Source organism: Molothrus ater, unplaced genomic scaffold, assembly GCF_012460135.2.
Source record: "Molothrus ater isolate BHLD 08-10-18 breed brown headed cowbird unplaced genomic scaffold, BPBGC_Mater_1.1 matUn_MA582, whole genome shotgun sequence".
Classification (NCBI taxonomy): domain Eukaryota; kingdom Metazoa; phylum Chordata; class Aves; order Passeriformes; family Icteridae; genus Molothrus; species Molothrus ater.
In genome coordinates, this window is record NW_023416753.1 from 21,267 (window position 1) to 32,444 (window position 11,178).

At 63.2% G+C, this 11,178-nt stretch overlaps 1 protein-coding gene across 1 annotated transcript; it reads right to left on the reverse strand.

Moving 5' to 3' along the window:
- Positions 1–607: 607 nt before the first annotated feature.
- LOC118701325 (red-sensitive opsin) lies at positions 608–7,353 on the reverse strand. The gene is made up of 6 exons (XM_036405961.2): positions 7,242–7,353; positions 5,359–5,655; positions 4,329–4,497; positions 3,135–3,300; positions 2,049–2,288; positions 608–721 (listed from the first exon to the last, which is right to left on the reverse strand). The coding sequence occupies exons 1-6, from the start codon at positions 7,351–7,353 to the stop codon at positions 608–610; spliced, it is 1,098 nt and encodes a 365-aa protein (XP_036261854.1).
- Between the last annotated feature and the right edge of the window lie 3,825 nt (positions 7,354–11,178).

Below are 11,178 nucleotides of genomic sequence, written 5' to 3' on the forward strand. Positions count from 1 at the left end.
CATTGGGGACACCAAGGAGGGGCCCCCCAAAGCCACTGGGGACACCTAAAGAGGGGGACAATGAGAACCCCCAGCACTCTGGGGACATTGGGGACACCAAGGAGGGGACCCCCAGCCCCCTGGGGACACCAGGCCAGCATGGGGAGGTGACACTGAGAACCCCCAGCGCTCTGGGGACATTGGGGACACCCAGAGAAGGGATGTTGGGGACACCAAGGAGGGGACACTGGGGACCCCCAGCCCCCTGGACACATTGGGGACAGCACAGGGAAGTGACACTGAGAGCCCCCAGCCCCTTGGGGACACAGGGACAGTGCAAGGAGGTGACACTGAGAGCCCCCAGCCCCTTGGGGACACGGCGCCAGCACAGGGAGGTGACACTGAGAGCCCCCAGCCCCTTGGGGACAGCGCAGGAAGGTGACACTGAGAGCCCCCAGCCCCTTGGGGACACGGGGCCAGCACAGGGAGGTGACACTGAGAGCCCCCAGCCCCTTGGGGACACGGGGCCAGCGCAGGGAGGTGACACGGGCGGCGCGGGGAGGTGACACGGGCGGCAGGGCTGTCCGGGAGGTACAAAGCTTTATTGGGGAGGGGGCGGCGGGGGTCCCTAGGCGGGGGACACGGAGGAGTTGGACACCGAGGACACCTCGGTGCGGGAGGTGGAGACCTCGGAGCCATCGTCCACCTTCTTGCCAAAGAGCTGCAGGATGCAGTTCCGGAACTGCGGGGACACAACGGGGAGGGGACATGGGGACAGACAGGGGACACCGGGGACGCACAGGGGACAGGGGGACACACAGGGACACAGGGGATGGGGGGACAGGGGACGGACAGGGGAGAGGGGGAAGAGGGGACAAGGGGACACACAGGGACACAGGGGACAACGGGGGGGACAGGGGAGAGAGGACGGGGGGACATGGGAGACAGAGGGGGCACAGGGGACAGAGGGGGACAGGGGGACACACAGGGACACAGGGGGGGACAGGGGACACACAGGGACAAGGGACACACAAGGACACAGCGGGGGACAGGAGACACATGGGGACAGGGGACACAGGGACACAGGACAGACAGGGGACAACGGGGGGGACAGGGGGAAAGGGGAGAGAGGACAGGGGGGACATGGGGGACAGAGGGGGCACAGGGGACACAGGGGGACACACAGGGACGCAGGGGAGGACAGGGGACACACGGGGACAGGGGACAGGCAGGGGACAGGGGGATATAGGGACAGACAGGCGACACAGGGGGGACAGGGGACAGGGGGACACAGGAGATGAGGGGACATGGGGACAGACAGGGGAGAGGGGGGACAGGGGACAGAGGGACAGACAGGGGGACAGGGGACAGACAGGGGACAGGGGGATATGGGGACACACAGGGGGGACAGAGAACACATGGGAACAGAGAAGGGACACACATTGGGGACAGGAGGACAGACAGGGGACAGAGAGGGGACATGAAGATGTAAATGATGGAGTTGTAGATGGTGGCTCCATCCCATACCCCATACCCCATTCCCACAGGTGTCCCCAGCTGTCCCCAGGTGTGTCCCCCACCTGTCTGTCCATGCAGACATAGATGATGGGGCTGTAGATGGTGGCTCTGTCCCTATCCCATATCCCATATCCCATATCCCATATCCCATATCCCATATCCCATATCCCATATCCCCATGCCCACAGGTGTCCCCAGCTGCCCCCAGCTGTCCCCAGGTGTGTCCCTCACCTGTCTGTTCATGCAGACGTAGATTATGGGCATGTAGATGGTGACCCCGTCCCCATCCCATGTCCCATGTCCCATACCCCATACCCCATACCCCATGTCCTGGCTGTGTCCCCATGCCCATAGGTGTCTCCAGGTGTGTCCCCCACCTGTCTGTTCATGAAGACGTAGATGATAGGATTGTAGATGGTGGCTCTGTCCCTATCCCATATCCCATATCCCATATCCCATATCCCATATCCCATATCCCATATCCCCATGCCCATAGGTGTCCCCAGCTGTCCCCAGGTGTGTCCCAGGTGTATCCCAGGTGCGTCCCCCACCTGTCTGTTCATGAAGACGTAGATGATGGGGTTGTAGATGGTGGCGCTCTTGGCGAAGAAGGCGGGCAGGGCGGCGGTGAGCGGGTGGAAGGCGTAGCCGGGGTTGGCGGCGGCGAAGCAGGCGAAGATGGTGTAGGGCCCCCAGCAGAAGCAGTAGGCCAGGATCATCACCACCACCATGCGCGACACCTCCTTCTCCGCCTTCTGCGTCGACTCCGACTCCTTCTGCTGGGCCGCCACCTGGGGGGGGCACGGGGGGGTTAAAAGGGTCCTGGGGGGGAGATTGTGGGGTTTGGGGGGAGATTTTGGGGTTTGGGGGCGTTATCATGGGGTTATCGTGGGGTTTGAGGGGTTAAAGGGGTATCTGGGGTGACTCCTTCTGCTGGGCCGCCACCTGGGGGGGGGCACGGGGGGGTCAGGGGGCAGATTGGGGGGGTCCTGGGGGGTTATTGTGGGGTTTGGGGGGAATTTGGGGGGAGATTGTGGGGTTTGGAGGGGTTATCATGGGGTTATTGTGGGGTTTGGGGGGGTCATCATGGGGTTACTGTGGGGTTTGGGGGGGTTATCATGGGTTTTTTTTCAGTTGAGGATTTTTTCCCCAGGGTTTTTTCATTTCGGGATTTTTTTCCCCGGGGTTTTTTAATTTCAGGATATTTTCCCCGGGGTTTTTTCGTTGGGGATTTTTTCCCCAGGCTTCTTTTTGTTTCTGTATTTTTTCCCCATTTTTTAATTTCAGTTCAGGATTTTTTCCCCCTTTTTTTTCATTTCAGGATTTTTTCCCCAGGCTTCTTTTTGTTTCTGTATTTTTTCCCTATTTTTTAATTTCAGTTCAGGATTTTTTCCCCAGGCTTGTTTTTATTTCTGTATTTTTTTCCCCCGGGGTTTTTTTCAGTTCAGATTTTTTTCCCCGGGCTTGTTTTTGTTTCTGTATTTTTTCCCCTTTTTTTTTTTTTCCAGTTGGGAATTTTTTCCCCATTTTTTAAATTTCAGTTCAGAATTTTTTCCCAGGATTTTTTTTTTTTTTTGCCTCAGATTTTTTTTTTGTTTGTTTGTTTGTTTGTTTTTTTTGTTGGGGTCTCTCCTCACCGCACGGATGGCCAGCCAGACTTGCAGGTAGCAGAAGATGATGACGGCCAGCGGGAAGAAGCAGCAGGTGACCATCAGCACCACCATGTAGGACTGCACGCCCGGGTCCGTGCTGCCGCTGAACACGTCCGGCCCGCACGAGGTCTTCAGCCCGTGGGGCCAGTACCTGCCCAGGGGGACAATGGGGGACAAAAGGGACCCCCCCAAATTCCTCAGAAAGGATCCGGGTCTGGGGGATTCCAGGGAACCTCGGGGAGTCACCCCCAGACCCACCTTGGAGACCCTCAGGTAGCCCTGGGGACACCCGGGTCACCCCTATGGGGTCAGTACCTGCCCAGGGGGACATTGGGGGATCAGGGGGGACAATAGGGACCCCCCCCCCCCAAATTCCTCAGAAAGGATCCGGGTCTGGGGGATCCATGGGAATCTCTGGGAGTCACCCCCAGACCCACCTTGGGGAGCCTCAGGTAGCCCTGGGGATACCTGGGACAGCCTTGGGGACCCCCCTAGAGCCACTCTTGGGGACACCTGGGTCAACCCCATGGGGTCAGGAGGACATTGGGGGGTCAGGGGGGACAATAGGGACCCCCCCAAATTCCTCAGAAAGGATCCGGGTCTGGGGGATTCCAGGGAACCTCACGGGGTCACCCCCAGACCCACCTTGGGCACCCTCGGGTCATCCTTGGGGCCTCTGGCAGCCCTGGGGACACTCGTGTCACCCCTGTGACCCCCTGGGGACACTCGTGTCACCCCCGGGCCCCTCCCCAGGGCCTGGGGACCCCTCCCCACCTGCTCCAGCCCAAGATGGGGGGCGCGGTCCAGGGGCGGAACCCGACCCAGGAGAGGAGGAGCCCGGCCCAGACCCCTCCCCACAGCTCTGGGGCATTCGTGTCACCCCTGTGACCCCCTGGGGACACTCGTGTCACCCCCAGACCCCTCCCCAGGGCTTGGGGACCCCTCCCCACCTGCTCCAGCCCAGGATGGGGGGCGCGGTCCAGCGGCGGAACCAGATCCAAACCAGACCCAGGAGAGGAGGAGCCCGGCCCAGACCCCTCCCCACAGCTCTGGGGACATTCGTGTCACCCCTGTGACCCCCTGGGGACACTCGTGTCACCCCTGTGACCCCCTGGGGACACTCGTGTCACCCCTGTGACCCCCTGGGGACACTCGTGCCACCCCCGGGCCCCTCCCCACCTGCTCCAGCCGAAGATGGGGGGCGCGGTCCAGGCGCAGGACCAGATCCATGAGAAGAGGACCCCGGCCACCGCCAGCTTCCCGTCGAACTTGATGTTCCCGAAGGGTTTGCACACCACGAACCAGCGCTCCCAGGAGATGATGGCCAGGGACCAGAGCGCCGTGATGCCTGCAAGGGTTTGGGGTGGTTGTGGGGCTGCCCCATAGCGCCCGGGCCCATAGAACACGGCCCTATAGCGCCCAGCCCCATAGAACCCCAGAGCATCCAGTCCCTGCTATGGGGAGGGTGGCCAGGAACTGCAGCACTGGGATTCTTGCAGGGGTTTGGGGTGGTTGTGGGGCTGCCCCATAGCCCCTGGACCCATAGAACACGGCCCTATAGAGCCCAGCCCCATAGAACCCCATAGACAACCCCATAACATCCAGTCACTGCTATGGGGAGGGTGGCCAGGAACTGCAGCACTGGGATTCCTGCATGGGTTTGGGGTGGTTGTGGGGCTGCCCCATAGCGCTCAGACCCATAGAACCCCATAGACAACCCCATAGCATCCAGTCCCTGCTATGGGGAGAATGGCCAGGGACTGCAGCACTGGGATTCCTGCATGGGTTTGGGGTGGTTATGGGGCTGCCCCATAGCCCCTGGACCCATAGAGAGTCCCTGACCCACATCCCTGACCCACATTTGTGACCCGCATCCCTGCCCCATATACCTGACCCTCATCGCTGCCCCAAATCCCACCCCACATCCCTGCCCCACATCCCTGCCCCACATCCCTGATCCTAACCCCAGCCCTACATCCGTGACCCACATCCCATCCCCTGCCCTACCCCCCATCCCCCTGACCCCACCCGACCAGAGGCACTGACCACAGGCACTGACCACAAGCACTGACCACACCCCCAGCCCCACTGACCACAGGCACTGACCACAGGCACTGCCCACACCCCCCCTGTGTCCCCAGCCCCACTGACCACAGGCACTGCCCACACCCCCCGTGTCCCCCCACCCCGTGTCCCCAGCCCCACTGACCGCAGGCGCTGACGGTGTAGCCCTCGATGACGCACATGGGGTGGCCCAGGATGAAGTAGCCGAAGATCTGGTTGACCACGCTGATGGTGCTGGCGATGACCGTCTCGCCCAGGTCGGCCACGGCCAGGTTGACCAGGATCCAGTTCAGGGGGTGCCGCAGCTTCTTGAACTTGGCCGTGGCCACCAGCACCAGCCCGTTGGTGAACACCGAGGCCACCACCACGAAGATCATCCACAGCGACGTCAGGTTGTACACCCAGCGCGGCGCGATGTGGTAGTTGGGGCCCTCGAAGGGACCTGGGGGACGGAGCGGGGTCAGCGGTGGTGGCCGTGGGTGGCCCTCGTGTCGCCTCGTGTCACCTCGCGTCACCTCGCGCCCGCTGGGGGTGGTGGTGGTGGTGGTGGTGGTGGAGGTTGGAGTTGACCTCAAAATTCCCCCAAATCTCCCTCAAAACGATCGCCTGGTGTCCCTCTGTGTCTCTTCATGTCCCTTTGTGTCCCCTCATGTCCCTCTGTGTCCCCTCATGTCCCTTTGTGTCCCCTCATGTCCCCTCTGTGTCCCCCCATGTCCCCCCACATCTTCCCTACCATTGATATGGGTTGGCGTACGTTGATCATTGGCCCCAAAACTCTTCAAAATTCCTCTAAACTCCCCAAAATCTCCCTCAAAATGATCCCCTGGTGTCCCTCTGTGTCTCTTCATGTCCCCTCTGTGTCTCTTCATGTCCCTTTGTGTCCCCTCATGTCCCCTCTGTGTCCCCTCATGTGTCCCCACTGTCTTCACTGCATCACTGCCGTTGGTATGGGTTGGCGCACATTGATCGATGACCCCAAAAGTCTTCAGAACTCCTCAAAACTCCCCCAAATCTCCCTCAAAATGATCCCCTGGTGTCCCTCTGTGTCTCTTCATGTCCCCTCAGTGTCCCCTCAGTGTCCCCTCATGTTCCCCCCATGTCCCTCCACATCTTCACTGCCATCGATTCGGGTTGGCGCATGTTGATCGTTGACCCCAAAAACTGCCCCCAAATCCCTCCCAAAATGCTCCCCTCGTGTCCCCTCATGTCCCTTCATGTCCCCTCATGTCCCTTCATGTCCCCTCGTGCCTTTTGGTCACCCCTGATGTCCCCTCCTGCCCCTTTTTGTCCCCCATGTCCCCCATGTCTTCACCGTGCATTGTTGCCATCGATGCCCATTGACACCAAAACTCCTCAAAACTGCCCCAAAACTGCCCCAAACCCTGTCCCCCCCGTGTCCCCCCATGTCCCCTGATGTCCTTCACTGTCCCTCCATGCCTCTCTGTGTCCCCTGATGTCCCCAATATCTCCACCGCGCTATTATTGACATTCCTTGACCGCCAACCCCAAAACGCCCCAAAACGCCCCAAAACGCCCCAAAACCCCCCCCCAACTGCTCCAGGGTCCCTCCCTCCATGTCCCCCAGTGTCCCCCCCGTGTCCCCCCCATGTCCCCCCGTGTCCCCTGATGTCCTCCAGTGTCCCTCCATGCCTCTCTGTGTCCCCTGACGTCCCCAATATCTTCACCGCGCTCATCTCTGCTATTGGCGCACCTCAACCACCAACCCCAAAACGCCCCAAAACCGCCCCAAAACTGCCCCAAAACTGCTCCAGGGTCCCTCCCTCCATGTCCCCCAGTGTCCCCCCCGTGTCTCCCCCATGTCCCCCCGTGTCCCCTGATGTCCTTCACTGTCCCTCCATGCCTCTCTGTGTCCCCTGATGTCCCCAATATCTCCACCGCGCTATTATTGACATTCCTTGACCGCCAACCCCAAAACGCCCCAAAACGCCCCCAAAACCGCCCCAGGGCCCCCTCCCCCGGTGTCCCCCGGTGTCGCCGCGGTGTCGCCGCGGGGTGGCCGCCGCTCACCGCGCGTGTTGTTGCTGTTGGTGTAGGTGAAGATGCTGTCGCGCGTGGTGTCGTCGTCGTCGTGACGCCGGCGGGCGGCGAAAACCGCCCCGTCGAAAACGCCCGTCGCCATCGTCCCCGAGTGCCACCAGCGCCACTGCCCCGGCCACCAGCGCCCCCCTGCTCTTATAACCCCCCCCCGCCCCCGGATTAGCCCGGACCCCCCCCCCCCCAAAATCCCGTCCCTGAGCCCTTAATTGGGGCCGCGCGGATCCGGGGGGGAACGGCCCGGGCTCACCTGAGCAGCCGGGGTGAGCTGATGGGATTGACGCCAGCGCTAATCCCCCGCTGTTTCCTGGGCTGTGCCCCTCCCCGGCTCTGAACCGGGACCCCCCGGGGTCCAAACGGGACCCCCGGGATCCAAACGGGACCCCTGGGATGGGAATCGGCACCCCCGGAAACCCCCGGGACCCCCAGAACGCGGCGCTCATCACAAAGAGCCCCAAGGTTCTCTGGATAATTCCCATCCAAATTGGCCCCCCCCGGGATTCAAATTGAGCCCCTCGGGACCCCCGAGATCCAAACGGGACCCCCGGGATGGGAATCGGGACCCCCGGAAACCCCCGGGACCCCCAGAGACCCCCGGGAACCCCCAGAAACCCCAGCGCCAATTCCTCCCCCCCCAGTTCCCGACTGGGCCCCCTCGGGATCCAAATTGGCTCCCCCGGGACCCCCAAGTGTGGGGCTGAGCCCCCCAGGAGCAGCGCTGGGCCCCCCCCGGGATGTGACACAGCTCCACATTGGGGTCCTGCCCCATAGCGGGGTCCCGAACCCCCCTATTGCCCCACATCAGGGGGTCCCAGCACACCCCGCCCCACATTGGGGGGTCCCAGCCCCCCGCCCCACAAAATTCTGGGTCCCAGCTCCCTTCTGACCCACTTTGGGAGGTCCTGACCCACATTGAGGGGTCCTGACCCCCTCCTGACCCACATCGGGGTCCTGACCCCACTCCCACCCCATAGCAGGGTCCTGACCCACATTTGGGGTTCTGCCCCACATCGGAATGTCCTGCCCCATGTCAGGGGGTCCTGCCCCACATCGGGGGGTCCTGACCCCGTCCTGACCCATATTGGGGTCCTGCCCCACATTTTGGGCTCGGGGCCCCCTCCTGACCCACATTTGGGGTTCTGCCCCATATCGAGGTCCTGACCCTGCTCCCACCCCATAGTGGGGTTCTGACCCCCTCCTGACCCACATTTGGGGTTCTGCCCAACATTTTGGGGTCCTGACCCATATTTGGGTCTCTGCCCCATATCGGGGTCCTGACCCCCAGTCCACCCCATAACGGAGTCCCAACTCCCTCCCGCCCCACATTTTGGGGTCCTGCCCCACACCGGGGGGTCCTGACCCACATCGGGGGGTCCTGCCCCACATTTGGGGTTCTGTCCCACATCGGGGGGTCCTGCCCCACATTTGGGGTTCTGCCCCACATTTTGGGGTCCTGACCCCCTCCTGACCCATATTTGGGTCTCTGCCCCATATCGGGGTCCTGACCCCCAGTCCACCCCATAGCGGGGTCCCGACCCCCCCCCGCCCCACATTTTGGGATCCCGCCCCACATTTTGAGGTCCCGCCCCACAGCGGGCGCTCGGGACCCCCTCCTGACCCACATTTTGGGGTCGGGCCGCCCCATCGGATCGGGGTCACGGTGCCGCGTTACATCACGGGGGGCTCCGGCTCGGGGCCAAGTGGGGCACGGGGGGAGCCCCACCCGCCCCCCAAAAATAACCTCAGCCCTAATTAGCAATTAACCCGATGGGGGAGGGACGGATTAACGAGGTGGGGGGAGGGGCTCCAATTTGGGGTCCTGGGGTGTCCCCGTCCCCCCCCGACCGTGGGCGCAGAACGGGATGGGGGGGGGGGGGGTCCCGTGGGGGTCCCCGGGGTTTGGGGGCGCTCCCCGGGGGGGTCACCCCAGAAGGGCCCCCCCAGGCCTGACCTTAATCCCGCCCCCCCCGGGGGGGGCAGCTCCGGGCCCCCCCCCCCCCCCCCCATAATCCCGGGATTTTCGGGTCGCCCCGGGGGAGTCCGATTAGGGGGGACACGGAAACTTTAATCCCCCCCCGGGGAAAAGGGGGCGCGGAGCGGCGCACGGAGGAGCTTGGGGGGCTCCGGGGGGCTCCCGGGGCGGGTTTGGGGGGCCTGGGGGTCTCGCGATGGGGGGGTTCGGGGTGGTTTTGGGGAGGTTTTGAGGGGGTTTAGGAGCGGTTTTAAGGAAGGGTTTTAGGGAGGATCTGAGGGGATGCTGGGGGGGGGTCTGGGAGGGTTTTGGGGGGCTCCAGGGAGGTCTGGGGGTTCCGGGGAGGGTCTGGGGGAGGCGTTTTGGGGCGGTTCTGAGGCGTTTTGGGGCGGTTCTGAGGGGTTTTGGGGCGGTTTTGAGGCGTTTTGGGGCGGTTCTGAGGCGTTTTGGGGCGGTTTTGAGGCGTTTTGGGGCGGTTTTGAGGCGTTTTGGGGCGGTTCTGGGGGGTTTTGGGGCGGTTCTGAGGAGTTTTGGGGCGGTTCTGAGGGGTTTTGGGGCGGTTCTGAGGAGTTTTGGGGCGGTTCTGAAGGATTTTGGGGCGTTCTGAGGGGTTTTGGGGCTGTTCTGGGGGGTTTTGGGGCGGTTTGAGGCGTTTTGGGGCGGTTCTGAGGGGTTGTGAGGGGGTCTGGGGGATTCCGGGGTGGGCTCTGGGTGTTCTCGGGGGGCTCTGGGGGGCGGAGGTTCTGAAGGATTTTGGGGCAGTTCTGAAGGATTTTGAGGCAGTTCTGAGCGGTTTTGGGGCAGTTCTGAGCAATTTTGGGGCCGTTCTGAGCAATTTTGGGGTCGTTCTGAAGGATTTCGGGGCGATTCTGAGGAATTTTGGGGGCAGTTCCGAGCGGTTTTGGGGCCATTCCGGGGGTCCCTGGGGAGGCTTTGGGGGGGGGGGGTCCTTGGGGGTCTCTGGGGGGGGGGGGGGTCCCGCGGGTTCAGGGGGGATTTTGGGTTGGGGAGCGGCCGGACCCCCCCAAATTGGGGGGGACAAAGGGGGCGGGCGGTGCCCCCCACCCCCCATCTCTCCCCCCCCCATCCCGGGGGGCGGCCGGTAAGTGCTGGGGGGCGTGGGGGGAGGGGGTTGGGGGCTCTGTGGGGCCACCAGGAGCGGCCGTGGGGCCACCAAGGCCACCGAGGGCCACCAGGGCGTGCTGTGGGTCACGGGGAGGGGGGGGGGCTCTGTGGGGCCACCAAAAGCCACCGGTGGCTACCGGGGGTCACTTGGGGGGCTGGGGGTGGCTGTGGGGCTGCTGTGGGGCCACCACTGGGTGCTGTGGGGCCACCAAGGACCGCCATGGGTGTCCCCTATGGGGTGTCCCCTATGGGGTGTCCTGTGGGTGTCCCATGGGTGTCACCTATGGGGCGCCCCATATGGGGTGTCCTGTGGGTGTCACCTATGGGGCGCCCCATATGGGGTGTCCCGTGGGTGTCGCCTATAGGGTGTCCTGTGGGTGTCGCCATGAGTGTCCCTTGTGGGGTGTTCCCTATGGGGTGTCACCTATAGGGTGTCCCCATGGCTGTCCCATGGGTGTCCCCTATTGGGGTGTCCTGTGGGATGTCCCCCCCGTGTCCCCATGGGTGTCCTGTGGGTGTCCCCTATGGGGTGTCCCCTGCGTGTCCCCTATGGGGTGTCCCCTATGGGGTGTCCTGTGGGTGTCCCCCCCGTGTCCCCTATAGGGTGTCCCCTATGGGGTGTCCCCTATGGGGTGTCCCCATGGGTGTTCCCCCTGTGTTCCCTATGGGGTGTCCCCCTCTGGGGTGTCCCATGGGTGTCCCCTATAGGGTGTCCCCTATGGGTGTCCCATGGGTGTCCCCCCCGTGTCCCCTATAGGGTGTTCCCTATGGGGTGTCCCCTATGGGGTGTCCCCCCCGTGTCCCTTATGGGAT